The following is a 15148-nucleotide window of genomic DNA, read 5'->3' as shown; positions in this document are numbered from 1 at the left end:
CACACCGTCACCCACACCAGGCCCATCGAAGCTGCAGGCCTCGCCACCGGAGACCTTGCCTGCACACAGCATTTTTGTCCTCCCCACCCAGCTACCGACATGTGGTCATGAGCGTCACCCTCTGAGCTTATTGCTCAGCCACCTACTTGGTCTCAGTGACACTGAACAGGGAAACACGTGAGCATGTAACTCCTTAACCAGATTTCGATATTAAAATTCTTATGTATCTTCACTTTAAGTACTTTTACGCAGGTATCAACTTCCCTCCGTCTCCATGCTAGGGAATCACTGCCAGTGTTGAGGACAAAGATGAGAAAACAGTGCCTAGTGGAGGGCTGCTTTTGGAAAATACTGAACCCCCAGTCCTACTTCAATGTAACTGTGGTGACCACACAGAAGTGAAGGCTTTCCTAGGCATTACTGCTTAAATTGATTAATGCCCTCGATGCAGGTCTCATGGTGTTGCTTAGCTCCAGGGGTGATGGGAACTCTGAAGCAGCCGTGTTCTCATGCTAACAGCCAGGGAAAGATGGAGAAGAACTAATGAAAGACAGGGATTAAAAATGTCCTCCAAAAATAGGAGTCTCTTCTGTGTGGGACTAGATCACACGCCCCAGGGGTCAGAGGGAGACTAACGTGGAGCATTTGCTCAGAACTTTCCCTTCCATGCTTCTCCAGCAGCATCACAGAAAGACTATGGTGGAAACAAGGGCCCGTCACCATGGGGGTGGGCTGCCCATGAGGCCCCAAACCCACACACCCAAAACCAGTTTTCCTTTACTTTCTCAGATCTGAAAAACACATGCTTGGATTTACTAGTCATGACTAAGACACATGACAAAGAAAAACAAGAGTACAGGGGTCAAATCCAAAAAGGACAATGAGAAGCCAGGCCCAAGGGGTTCAGGACCACGGGCCCAGGGGAACCCATCCACCACGTACCTCTTGGTCTACAGCAAATCCAATGCTCACCGCCACAGTGGGAAATCTGCAAAGGAAGACAGAATGGTTTATACTCTAAAACATAAATGGTCTCATGCAAACTCCTCGGAGCCTCTCTGTGGCTCTGCTATGCAGCATTGTCACTGGAGGCACAGAAGGACCTTTCTACAGTGTGGGTGGGTTTGTTTTTTTTAAAAAGTTATTTCCCACAATGTCACTAACTGCTTCCAAGACAAATAGGCTTAGCAGACAGACTACCTTGAGAGAAAGCAGTATTCCGAAAGTCATGTACGAGGGCTGTAATTCAGCAATGACCATCAACTACCCAGTGGAGAGGGATTTTAATCATCAGCTTTCTGGTTTTCAGAGACGTAAAGGGACAGCAGACACCTCCAAAAAGCTCACACCCATGTCCCCAGTGAGGTGAGGAGAGGCCCCCAGGAGGCAGCATCACAGCCTCCCCGCCGAGGCTGGGTCTGGGAGACAACAACCCTCACCCTCTGTCCTGAGTGAGCTCGCAAACGGCCAGCTGCAGGCCTGGGCCGGAGCGTCGCAGGCCGGCTGTGCCACTGCAGACTGCCTGTGGTTTTACTGTGTGATTTCGCTGTTACTGCTGTACCTCTTCAGAATGACCTCTCTCTACGTGAAGGTCAGCAGAGCTCACCAGCAAGCAGAAAGGAGCTGCGTACTACTAACCTACAGAAAACTATGAAGCCAGTCCCCCGTGGAGGTGAGCCTGGCCCGCGGCTGAGGCAGCCGCACGCTTATTGGGTGGTTGGCTCGCTGAGCAAACACACCACACGCCAGGTTCCACTCCAGGTACCTGGGAGAGCTCTCTCCCACCTGCTTCAGCCCTGACACTGCTGGACCCGAGAATGAACAGAACTTCCGAGCTGCAGTGGCCAAAGTCTTCTGATGTCTATAGGCCACAAAGAGCGCTACGCTGCGGCTCTTGAAGATGTCCTGGAACCTGAGGGCCACTGGGGCCCACAAGGCCCTCTGGTGGATGTGTGGGTCTCACCACGTGACGGGACTCAGCACCCCTCCACCGTCCCCCTTACCAGCACGCAGTAGTAACAAGCAAGACAGAAGAACGGGAGCTTTGCTGAGCTTTGCTCAGCGAAACACACCTACGAGGGGAGGCCTGAGGCTCCTCCTGAATTCCTGCCCAGGGTCGGGGTTGTCACGCCGTAGTTCAAATTAGTCTCTTGACGCTGCTGCGGTCACCAGATGGCACTATTCCATTGCCTCGAAAGGCACTGTGTGGGCATGACCAGCTAAATTCTCAAGGTAACTCATGTTAAGAAAAGGGTGATGACCAACATGACAGGCCAGGATTACTTTACACGCTGACACACAAACACGCTGCTTGAGGCAGAACACAGAAGAGAGCAAGCACCAGGAACGAAGCCCCCTAGTCTGCCTGTGCTCAGACTTTTTCACTTTATGTAAGGAAACAACGTTTCCTAGCCATCTGGGGAAGGGGCTCTCACCGTGGGGTCTGCACTGCTGGCGTTGCCTGAGTGCTGGTGAGAAATGCACATCCATGGGATGCCCGACCAGGAAGGGACCAGGGAAGGGACAGGAGCCTGTGCCAACCAGCTCTGCAGGAGGCCCCATGCGTGTTCATGTCAGAGAACCAGCCGTCTGTGGAAACCACACCACACGAGGTGCTCTCGTGTCCCTGGGCAGCTCCGACGCCCACCCCACCGGTCAGAGGACCCAGAGTAGAGGCCACGTCCCCATCACCCCCCTGAGCTGCAGCTCGCCTCCCTTCTCCCTCCCCAAGGGCCTCTCGGATCTCCCTAGAACCTCCTGGCTTTTGGCTGTTACTTGCTCAGTCCGATTTGCCAGCAGGTGCTCGTCCCGCCTCCCCCGGCGTGAGCTCTGCTCTCACCTCCACAGCAGCTCTGCGACACCAGCCCTCGGGTGCTGCGGCTCACTGTTGGGCTCTGCGGCCGCCAGGCCACTCGCGCTGCTCTCGTAACCCTGCTTGCTTCCCCAGGGGCCTCCATAAGCGGTCCTTCTTAATTCAACCCAACGTTTTAAAGATGACAAACACCACAGGTTTGAACAAATGAGTATTTCCTACATGCTGAGAGTAGCTCCCAAATGGAAAACCTCATTTAAAAAAAAAGATCGACACGTGACCACCTTTTCAATGAGACTGTCCACCTACTGGAGGTTTGTTCATAGACTCTTGCCTCGAAAAAGGCTGTTTTGGAAAAGACAAAGTCTGAGAGAAGAGGACGGGTTAAGGACGAGAACAGGGGTGGCCCAACCTGATGCTCACCTGTGCACAAAGTTGCAGGTGCCGTCAATGGGGTCGACGATCCACGTGGGGCTGGGGGTGAGCACGCACTTGGCCCCGGCGGCGGCTGACTCTTCCGCAATAAACCTGTGGTGGGCAGGAGCTCAGCCTGAGAAAACTCGCCAAGAACTCGAGACAAAGCGCTTCAGACTGCTTCTGGTCCCATCAAGGACAAAGCAGACACAGCAGAGATCTCATCATGGCTTCTCTGGGTCAAAGGGAGGCAGTGTCTGTAAAAGACCATCTGCTTTTCGATCTGGCTGCTAGCCTACTTACTCAGCGGGATTAGAAAACGTGAAGTCGACACCTCAACGTAGGGGGAAAGCATCGGGGCGTGTGAGCGGGCCAGGGGCACAGAGACGAGAATGAAGAACACTGGGAGACAGGCCTTTTAACGCAAAGCTCAACTCTGCTCTGACCTTAGTCTGGAGGACAGAAGGCTGAAGACAAATGACGGAGAAGAGCGTGGGGAACGCTGGCCGGGGAGCAGGGCGCAGGCCTCGGGCTTTAGCTCTCCCACCAATAGTGCTGTGGCTGGGGCGGACTGAAGGCTGGACCCAAGGAACCGAATGTCACCCACAGCTGACCCCTGCCAGGTCTGTCCCCAGCCTGGCCTCCTCTGAACTGAAGACGAGGTGACAGCTGTATCCGCCCACCATTTGGGCTCAACAGGAGCTGCCGTATCTCCTCAGAGGCCCTTTCCATCCTGGCATGTGGTCTAGGAGCCCCTCGGTGGGCCACACCGTCTTTTTCATGCTCTGGTGCCCCCCGGCCTGTAGGGACACGGCCAGCCCAGGACGCAGGCTGTGCACTGCCCTGCACCAGCGGGAGGGGCCCGTTCCTGCCCCCCGCTTCATAACTAGTCCTCTGTAGACAAGCCCTCTGGGAGCCATCCTCACTGGAGTGGGCTGTCTACTTCCCGTTAGGAAGCCAAACGAGAAACACACATCCTGATCTAAAGCGTTCACCACAGGGCCTGGCACACTGAGTGCTTGGTCCACGTCTCCAACTGTCACGTAACAAACCCGGGTCCAGCAAGAGTGGGGCCTCTGCCCCGTGTACCGCCTTGTCACCAGGGCCTGGCCCACAGCAGCTGCTGAGCAAACACGTGTTCTATGCGTGAATACAAGGCCTGGTGGAGAGCCTTCTAGCAGCTTCTCATGCTATGTCTGTGTCTATACTGGAGAAAAGGAGACCTGAAGACAATATGTTTTTACTAAGAAGGATAAATGAATGAAAAACAAGAAAAGTTTCCTGTCCTCCTGCTGGCATGTGGTGTGTTGTCTGCTGTGGTCATCAGGCAGCTGCTTAGCCCCTGAAGAGGCCAGGGCGGGCCCTTTCTGCTCAGCCTCGAAGCGCTCCCGGAAACCACTTTCTCCAGAGGAACTGTGTGTCCTAAGATGCGGCAACAGTGAACTTGCAGATGAGATGGATAAAAGGACTGAGCTGGAAACCTCCAACTGCTCTGCCCAACATGGTACCAACGAGCTATGTGTGGCTGTTTAAATTTAAATAATTTAAATTAAATGCAATTTCAAAAATCTAAGCAGTTCTTGACTCTCAGTCGCCGCATCTCAAGTGTCGTCCTCATCTGCAGCACTGAGAAAGAACCAGTGCCATGCATTCTGACGTCACTGTTCGTCACCCCAGCGCCGTCACATGCCCCACAACTCACCTGGGACCACCCCTTTCCACTTCACAGATTGTGAAAGTCACGCCCTCCATGCACACACACAGTCATCTAGCCCCACTGTCTGATAACGGATCTGCAGTCGGTCTGTGTGTGTGAGGAGCGAACATGTATCATTTCCCCTCCAGCTGTTGCCCCCCGGAGAAAGCCCCGCCTCTGAGCAGAGGCAGGGCGCTGGGGCTGGGCGACACTGAGTAAGGCGCCTGAGCACTCCATCCCCCAAAAACGGCTGCTGTGCAGAGAAAGCTTGGGTGAGCAGCCCGCGCCCAGCAGCTTGCTCTCCTGGGATGCATGGGACGCCGGTTCCTCGCTTTTGTTTGTTCCTGGTGCCCTCCTCCTGCTGGGGACTGCCTCCCTACCCTCGCTCCCCTCTGCGGGGTTTTGGGTCATTTGGGTCATGTGATCCAGGCAGGCAGGTGGAGATGGCAGACGTGGCGTGGTGAAAGACAGGAAGTTGGAGGAGCCAAGCCGGGCGGGGCCTGGCCAGGCAGTGACTCTGACCACAGCAGGGAGACAGATGATGGGCGCGCAGAATCACTGATGATTATGCGTGGCACAAGCTCGGCCAAGTTCTCTTAGCCAAAGACTTAAGGAATTACATCTCTTTTCAATGTCGTCTTCTATAGCTACGTGATTTTCCTCCCAGGCAATGGCTTGTGATTATGTTTCTAAAGAAAAGGGTCCTCACCCTAAAAACACACATATATAGCAATCGACTGCCAAATCTTAAATTGGGCACGAGGTCGAGAAATCAGTGAGAAGACTTATTAGTAGGTCAAGATAGAAATGGAAGTGACTCACAACCAAAGAGAAATTCTCAGGCACTGAGGACGCATGTGGAATTTTCTTCCTTTTTAAACCTCATTTAAGTGGGAAGCTGGTACCTACTAGAGTTGTGGGGTCTCCCGGGAAGGAAGAGGGGAGAGCATCTCTGCAGGGCTGGCAGCGAACACACGTGTCAGGGAGCACGGCCCGCGGTGCACCGATGGGGCTACCCAGGACACGCAGGGCCAGGAGGGCTGCTGGCTCACTAGCAGAGCAGATGGTACGGACATGGCCTACAGGGTCACCAAGCAGCATGTTTAAAGCAGCACCCACAATGCTCCTGTGGACACGGCTTTTGTTCTGCACAGCATTTCTGATAGGAAGCACTCAAAGGAACCACACCGAGCCCTGGACCTTCCCAGCAGTGGGAAGAGTTCTCATCTCTACTCTGCTGCCCAAGTCAACGAAGGGGGAAGGAGTGTCTGTCACCTTGCTATTTGCTTCGCACCTGTGGGGGACACTTTGAGGCCTTGGACTGTGTCCATCCTCTCTCCCTGGTATGTGAGGAGGGATGTAGTTTATTCACTGAAACCTGATGGTCTTCACATGGGAAGCGGAGAGAACATTCTTCAGCTCTTTGCAGAGGGAGTGGGGAAAATAACTTGGACAGATGGAGGTGCAAAACAACAGAGACCTTAATAAAAGCATTTGGACAGCTACATAAAATCCATAACATAAGTAGAAAAAACCAATCCGTGTGCCTAAATTTAGGGAGCTCAAGGGCCTTTTCATAAGCCTCTCTACCGTACAAGAGGAAAGCAGCAATTGGGGTAAGGTTCAAAGCTTGGTAACAAGTTAGAATGATATCCTGTTGCGTAATTTAACCATTTTTTTTCCTTATAGTCCTAACAAACCCTTATAATTTTGACGGCCAAGTGCATCTAGGCCTTTTTTCCCTGGCTAGTTTGTTTACCCTGTGACAAGGTCAGGGTCACCCTTCAGTTCACTAGGGAGCCAGTTAATGCTCCTAGGCCTGGCCAGCATCGCGGCAGGCTCTGCTGCCTGATGACATGAGTGCCCAGCGCAAAACACAGTGGGAAAGCGGTGGAAAGCAAGCGTTTAGCTGGTGGTGGCTAGGAACATATTTCTTCCAAGTCCAGGGCACACAGGGTACGCCGCAGGGCCTGGGAGTCACCACGATGGATGAGGCCACGTCCTGCCGAGGGGAGCCCAGACATGGACAGAGGAGGCAGCTGGGTGTCCTGAGCAGCCCCAGCTGCTCTCCTCCCCTTGCCTGCACTAACCCGGACAAAAGGGACACGGACAGGGTGTATATAAATATGGGTCAGTGATGCTACTGAGTATTTCCGAAGTTGCAGAACTTGGATCTGACTCAAAATCATCAACTAAAAACAGGTTTAGGTGCCCCAGAAAGGCAGGCGTGGATGGAGACTGAGCTAATGTGGTCAATGCCAAGACTGTGCTTTAACTGTCAACCTCCACCTGCTAGTTTGCTTTCTGTCATTACCACCATACGATGACCTTGGCTGGGTGCCTCGGTCCTAGATGAGGAGGCTGAGACACCGAGAACGCATGATTTTCCAAAGCCGCGGGCAGCAGCAAGTTTAAATCTTACAGTTCTTTGGTTCAGCATACTCCTGTCTTCCAGATCGGGGACCCAGACTTTGGATTTCACAAATGAATACAATAAAATAGTAAAACAGGGAGCCTATACCAGGTTGCTTCTTATTTTATTAAAAACAAAACAGTTGCAATCTTCAACAGTTTCAAACAGCTAAAAATGGGGACCAGCGTAAGTTCAGAATAACAGGGAGTCCTTCCTAAAAAAGGATGATAGGACAGTTTTGCTAATTTATTGTTTAAGGGATATATTTCAATACTCTGAATGAAGAAAAATTACAATACACTATTTTATTATGTGTATGCAATACTTTCTAATTGCAAATGTATCAATTTGTTTATGATCTAAAATACAATTAAATGCTCCCAAGTTCTTTTGAATCCTAGTCATTGGCAAAAACCAAAAAAACCCACTCCACACTTGGCACAGATATGCTGAGAAATGGTTTTATCTACCTGAGTTTTCTAGGCAAACCGAGCAGAATAGAAGCAGGACTTCCAGGCTTCCCCAAATCCTGGTGTTGCCCTCAGAACTGAGAAGCAAGTGGCAAAGAGCCAGGGGCGACCATAGGGCAGCCACATCTCATCCCTCCCAGCCTGGCCAGCACGAGCTGGAGGCGGCTTGAGAAGAGCTCGGATTCCTGGGTAGGTGTGTGCCTCGGCCTCTCCCAGGGCATCTTCAGGGACGGAGGCCTAGCATTAGCAGGCTGGAGAAGCCCAGGTGGGCCTGGCACACACCCTAGGTAGGGTCCACTGCTCTGGGTCAACGGTCTTCCAAAGGGGCTTCGGAGTTTGGCAATCCCCTGGAGACCCCGGGCTGCAGGGTGGAGTGGGGGTAGCGGGTGGCTGGTGGGGGGCGGGGGGGTGGGTACGATCACTCATATAACACACTGACTTTTATCCTAGAGTAGGCAGCAATGAATATTTAAATACACCTTGTAGGGGTGACTGGGTTAAGCATCTGACTTTGGCTCAGGTCACGATCCCAGGGTCGTGGGATCAAGTCCCATATCGGGGCTCCCTGCTCAGTGGGGAGTCTGCTTCTCCGTCTCCCTCTGCCTTTCCCCGCAGCTTGTGCTTTCTCTCTCTCAAATAAATAAATAAAATCTTTAAAAAAAAAATACACCTTGTACAAATGGAATCCATGGCCCATACTGACACAAGAGGCGACCCAAACCACTTAGCAACAGCTGCCAACACATGCAACACGTATGTCATTTCAGAACTGGGGTTCTCAGGAGTAATCTAACTGAAACGTGCAGAAGCCCGATAAATACGTCTGGTCTTGCAGTGACCTTCACTCTGCCACAGCCACCTGGGCCAATACCACGGAAACCTCAAGTACCAAAATAGTTCCTCAACCAGAAACAGCACGTTGGTTCCTGTGGCCTTTTTCCTCTCAAAGAGTAAAAGCAATCTATAGATTTCTTCAACATTACCATTTAACTTGAGTTTCAAGAAGTTAAAAAATCATAAACGTTTTTGAGCTTGTAAATATTGTAACAGATGTCAGGGATCCTGACTTCACACTGAACAAGGAAGAGGGAAATAACAGACGCTCACACACAAAGGTTGTCAACAAAACAAAACAAACACAACCCATTGGTGGAGAAAATTTCGAAGGGAGAGTTGGTGACCTTGAGATGACCCAACCAATTAGGAGGAAACAACAGGGGGAAAAGGAGGTATGTTTGAACGCTGGCTTGTCCCTTCTTTCATTTAATCATTCACAGGGGAAAACTCCATTGCGCCCACCCTGCACCAGACGGATGCTGAGGGAGGCCACCCTCCATGTCTCTGTTGTACAAGCCCATCAAACATGGAACCTTACCGCAATCATGATCCATACCCAGAAATCCAAGAGCACCTCTATTCCAGCCTCCTCTGTGAGGAGAGAGAACCCTCCTATCTGAGGCAGTGGTTTTCCAACTCTCTTCTGGAGAGCTCCAGGCATGAGGGAGGGCCAGAGGAGCCCACCACCTTGCCCAGAGCTCAAGGGGTGTCTTCCTCTGAGGTCTAGAGTTCCCTTGGAACTAGATGCAAAATGCTGCGTACACATTTGAATTTTCCTGAGGAAAAGTTTAATGGTTTGCATTGACTTCTCCACATAGTGACCCCAAAAGGGTTAAGAACTTCCGCTCTAGGGAAGAAGGTGGAGTCCTCATAAGCACCTTCTAGGGCAGAGAGCAGCCTTCCCTGTCGCATGTGCTGGCCTGACAGGGGAGAAAGCGCCCCTGAGTACCAGCAGGGGTGCACCAACAGGCGTGGACCTGGGGCCACATCCCTTCTGGAAAGTCTGCATGGGGCCACCACACAGACACAGGCAGGGAACATTACTTGCCCCCAAATCCCTCCAGAAATATGTCAAATGGCTTAGCAGAGGGGAGCAGAGCACTTCCCCTGAGCATGTTAGAGAAGTGGAGCCTTGTCAGTATTTGTAAGGTAACAGACTGCCATGAGCACTGTCAAGATGACAGTAAGAGGAATGAAAACATTATGTTTCCCATGCAATCAAAATACGGGAAGCAGACTGTGAGGCTCCCTGTTTCACATCTGCCCCCAGTGACCAGCGGCGTGGTGCCCCGAGTCAGACGCTGGCAGCACGTTACTGGGGTCCCTTCCGGAGGAACACACCTACCTGTGTGAAGGAAACCTTTTCTGCAGCTCAGAAATAATTAAACCTTCCACGAGGTGATCTGTTTCTGTCACGAGGTCAGCAGCTGATGTTTTTGTGGAGACGCGTTTTTCCTCAGAAAGGGCTTTTCTGATGATCTGAAATAAAAGTACAAAAAAGTACAGGACGTAGTTAAATGGATGAGCGCCCGGGTCCCCCCGGCAAATGCGCTCCCCCCCTCCCGCGTGCCAACTCCGAGGGCCACTGGCTGCTTCCATCACGGGCAGGCCGTGGGGGCTGAACCTCAGACCCACCTAGTGAGCCTGACTACCCACTGTTCTTTCACCAGAAAGATGGGCTCCCTTGTTGAAGCGCTCCTGTCCTACCCGTGGAACAATTCTGCTTTGAGGGAAAAGAAAAACAGTGGTTCCAAAGGGCATGGGGCTTCGCCCAACGTAAGATGATGTTAACTAACACACCGTTGCCCCCAGAGAGTCCCAAGAACTTGATTTCGTTGTAAAAATGTATTTTCCCTAATTCACGTTATGCAGCACATGGAGTGGATCCCATGCTCCTGAACCCAGATTATAGACGTTCCAACAGGGAGACCTGAGAGGTTAAGAGGTACTTCACCAACAGGAAGGCACGCTCTCCCTGCCACTCTGCTCAGGGCAACGCCACCGGCATGTGCCCACGGGCTGGCTTCGGTGCCAGGACCTCGCTGACCCGCAGCTCTGGGCTCACAGGCAGACTACCCGGTCCAAACCCGCTGCGGCCAAATACAGAGGTGAGGCATGGAGGGGGCCTCCCGGTGCCTCTTGCCCGGCCCAGTCTGGCTCCAGGACCCCCTGCAAGGCCCAAACAGGAAAGCATGTGGACTGGTTCAACAGTCACAGGACACTTTGGGAAGGACCAGGTCTACTCTGTGAAATAAAAAGCACTCCTTCTGGGGCGCCTGGGTGGCACAGCGGTTAAGCGTCTGCCTTCGGCTCAGGGCGTGATCCCGGCGTTCCGGGATCGAGCCCCACGTCAGGCTCCTCAGCTATGAGCCTGCTTCTTCCTCTCCCACTCCCCCTGCTTGTGTTCCCTCTCTCACTGGCTGTCTCTATGTCTGTCGAATAAATAAATAAAATCTTTAAAAAAAAAAAAAAAAAAAGCACTCCTTCTCCAGCCCGGGCCTTTCTTTTCCATTTCCGTCTGTTGTAAACTCGGTGTCTCCCTCAGCATGATGACCAAGTCGGGACACCTAAAAACGACTTCAGAACTTTCCTCCGAAACTGGCTACCACCCCAAGATCCTGCATTTCTCTCCGAAGCACCGTCAGTCACTCAGCTACCCAGACCCCACATCCTTTGCCCACCAGGAGACTTCTGCCTCCGCCTTCGGTTGTGTTTCCTGAGGACCTGCTTCGGGTCCGGCCTGCGCTGCGCCCCCGCGGCGAGGAGGACGGCAGGAGGTGACCCCCAAGTGTGCAGCGAGGAGGAGGACTGCCGGTGGAGTTTTAAAGAATAAGCAGGAGACCCCCAGACACTGAGCGATCCCCACTTTTTATGCTCCTCACATTACCACCCCCTCCTACTGCCAGCCCCAACCGTGCTGAGCCTGGCCAGGTTCCCTTCCGTTTTTCATCTCGGTCGCAAACCGATACGTATTACAGAAAAGTGTAATTCTGTAAATAACGCGAAAGACAAAGCATATAGCACTCGTGCATAAGCCATGAACATTTCTGTGCCAGGCCCCTGACTGTCTGCCACTTGGGGCCTTCCCGGCCCTTCTATTTGCAACGTCCTGCTCAGCAACGTCAGGTTGCAAAGTAAGCTCCCACCAAACAAATCTCCACAGGTTCCTTGTTATAAACTTGAAGCTCCCCAAGTGGAACTCATGTAGCCCCCTTGTCCTCCAGGGATCCCTGCATTTGGGCTTAGTCCAGCCCTCCTATTTATAGGTCGTTTGGCTGTGTGCTTGCGTCTCGTATGGCAATTCGGTGTCGTGCGTGGGGGGGGGGTGTGGTGGTGTATGTTTACACGCACACGTATGTGATGTCTGTGTGGCCTATGCCTGTGCACGTGATGTGTGTGTGGTCCCTGTGTGGGGTTTGAGGTGTGACATTTGCATTTCTGACAAGTTCTGTGGTGACACCGATGCTGGGGGCCGCGCTGGAGTAGGGGGCTGGCGTGTTCTGCCCCGGCGCCACACACGAGTCCCGGGGCCACCACCCTGAGGGGGCACGGGCTTCGTGTTGGATTTGCCCCTCTCCGTGTGTCGTGAGCATTCACACAGTTCAACGCTGGGCCTGCGACCATGCGCCCTGCAGTGTCTACGGTGAGACCAGAGCGATGTTACCACATACATCAGCTCCTCTCACGTTAATGCTTGGAACTGCCCGATGACTGCCATGGCTTGTAGGAAAAAGCCCCAGACCTACAAATCTCACCTCCCGCAGCCACCCCCATGCTCGCCATCCTTCCGCCACTCTGGTTTTCCAGCTGATCCTCACCAAATTTCTTTCTGTCCCAGGGACTTTATATTTTCTTGTCTATCCAGAACTTCGTGCCATCTGAAATTATCCAGTTTGTCCCTCTGTGGATGGTATGTCTCCCCAGGAAGACAGGAGCTGCTCACCTGGGTACCCTGCCACGCCCCTTGCCTCTAGACTCGTACCTGGCATAGAGAAGGTGCACAAAATTCTTTGAATCATGAAAAAAAAAAATCAGGCTGCTTGAAGAGATTCTGCACATTTTCTCCAACCGGACCATTACTGTTTGTATGAACAATGACGACCTTGGTCTCTGTGTTTTGTTTCACTATGGGTTTTGGTGACTCTGAGAGAAAGTTAAAATGTGCTTGGAGTCTCCTCTTCCAGCCTCCATCCACTGGCCCCAGCTCCTGGAGCCAGCCCAAATCTGCTTTATGACACCCGTGTCCACTTACCCCACAAGAGCCAGAAGGGCTTGCTAAACCCCTGATCTTAATCATGGGTCTCCCCAGCATAATGCACTTCGTGGCTCCTTAGCACTGGGAGGGTACAAAACCCCCGCAGGTGGCATAACCACAGCTTCTTGAGAGCTGATCTCTAGCACAGACCATGTGATCCCAAACAGCCAGTATTCTCTTCTTTCTTTCACGAACCAAAGCCCCAGGTTTAGCAAGGCTCAACAGTCCACATTGTGCTCCCTGCTTCTTGTGCAGGAGGCGTGGCCCTCTGTTCCGCCCAAGAGGAGGTGAATGGAAGGGATGTGCAACTTCTGAGTCACACCCTCAAAAGGCCGCTGTTTGCACACTACTCCCTCCTGTCCTTTTCCCCTTTGCCACCAGCCAGCGATGTGGCTGTGGTGAGAGGTCAGCTTTGGTCATGTGGGAAGACAGCACCTCCTTAAAGCAACAAGAGATAAGGAATGTGGGTCCCTGAGCGACTTGGAGAAGCAGAGGGGCGTCGGCCCTCTAAGCCTGCTGCTAGGGCACTTGTGCAAACCACACAGCCGGCCTCTCGGGATTCCACATCGGTCCAAGCCGGTGAGGGAGCCCCGTCTGCCCTGTCTCTGTATCCACCACCCATGGGCAGATTTTGTGCCCTGCTACACGGTCAGGTCTTGGGGGACATCTGAATGAAGATCTCCTGGCTGCCACGCGCTGAGCTCCTAGGTAACTTGAGCGGGAAGACTTTTCCAAGTGTTCTTGTGAAGCTGTCTCTGACGGCCCTGGTATCTATGCATTTGGTCTTCCAGATCCCAAATCCACCCGACTCTGGTGTGCTGAGGCCCTGCATGCTCAGGGACCTGTGTGGGCAGTTTGGGGAAGGGCTGATGTCATCGGGGCACACTTTCTGGAGGACCCAGGCCCCTCACTACAAATCACGCAAAGGAGAGAGATTTATGGATTCAAGAGGAGAGTATCAAATCATGTGCTTTTTCAAAATATTTCTTGTCTGTGTCTATTAGTGTTTATTACTCTTGTGCCATGGTCACTTCGATGTGGGCATGTGTCACAAGGAAAGCCACCGAGCTTGCATGCGCCCGTGTCCCAGCGCCAGGGCAGGCCACACCACCATCTGTGTTCACGGGCGACTTGCAGAGGGGTGCTGTGGCTGGCCCTCTCTCTCTCTCACCCGCTGCTGCTGCTTCAGGCCCTGGGTCCCATCCAGTGGCACACCTTAGCTCCTCCCTCTCATCCAGTGACACACCCAGATATGTAGGCCCCATTTCTGAATGATTTCCAAAACCAAACTGCTAACCTTTCTTCCATTGCCCGCCATCTCCTGCCTGTGCCGCTCGCTCAGCCTCCAAACCTCCTTCTGCCTGGCTCCTTCGAGGCGCTGTCCACGAGCACAGCAGCCTCCCCGGAAAGCAGGTCTATCTCCTGGCAACCCCTGTGGCTTGTTGGGCCTCCCAAGAGGATGGCAGGCTCATGTCCTGTGGGTTAGGACCTCTGTGGCCAGCCTGGGGGGCACTTGTCCCGCTTGCTATGCTCAGTCACTCTCTGCTGTTCTCCCTTCCACAACCTTGTCTTTGGACACGATGTTCCTTCCTCCTGCAATGCCGACCCCATTTGTCCTTGAGGACCCTGCTCTGGGCCCGGCTCCTCCAGGAAGCCGCCTGCGAAGCCCTCCGCCCACTCACCGTGGGTGAGGCCCTTCCTCTTGGCTTGTGGTTTCTGTAGCACCAGGCACATCTCGGTGGCCACGCACACACACACACATCACTGGAAGGCACTGCCCAGTCTCATGCACTAGATGCTTCTGGAGGGCTCTGCCGTCCTTGGTGGCAGCTCCAGGACCCAGCCCCCCTCACTAAGCAGGCCCTACCCTGCCCCCAGGCTCCAGGTCGCAGGCCCAGCAAGGCAACAGGCAGTGTAATGGGACTTTACAAACTCAGGCGGGATTTTCAAGTGCGTGGGGAAGCTGTATGGGAACTAGCCTCCTCTCAGTTGCCCAGCACTCGGAAACTCTAGTCCTTCTAGTTCTTTGGGGAGGAAACGCACATGAAAAATTCCCATGTGGAATGCAAGTCCTGCTTGGACCCATTTCACAGGATCGGTAGGGAGCACAGATGATCCCTCCCTCCCCAGTATGGAATCAACAGATCTGAATTCCACCTGGGAGACTGCGGGGGGCTGTGTGTGGGGGGGCGTGGAATCACCGAGCTTCCAGAGCCCTGGTTCCCTCATCTGTAGTAACAGTCGCACCTCA

General features: G+C 53.0%; 1 protein-coding gene across 2 annotated transcripts in view; it reads right to left on the bottom strand.

Annotated features, from left to right (window-relative positions):
* The window catches only part of IMPA2 (inositol monophosphatase 2), a 43198-nt gene that overhangs the window by 16640 nt on the left and 11410 nt on the right, over positions 1 to 15148 (bottom strand). Inside the window, exons 2-4 of one of the 2 annotated variants that reach the window (XM_045815107.2) lie at positions 9988 to 10121; positions 3236 to 3340; positions 943 to 988 (exon numbers count right to left, since the gene is read on the bottom strand). In XM_045815107.2, coding sequence (XP_045671063.1) covers positions 943 to 988; positions 3236 to 3340; positions 9988 to 10121 — 285 coding nt within the window. The remainder of the gene's footprint in view (positions 1 to 942; positions 989 to 3235; positions 3341 to 9987; positions 10122 to 15148) is intronic. The other variant, XM_045815108.2, reaches the window with a different exon arrangement.

This window comes from Ursus americanus, chromosome 30 (genome assembly GCF_024610735.1).
Source record: "Ursus americanus isolate L20-20 chromosome 30, mUrsAme1.1.p, whole genome shotgun sequence".
In the NCBI taxonomy this organism is placed as follows: domain Eukaryota; kingdom Metazoa; phylum Chordata; class Mammalia; order Carnivora; family Ursidae; genus Ursus; species Ursus americanus.
This window is presented reverse-complemented; position numbering and strand designations above follow the sequence as displayed.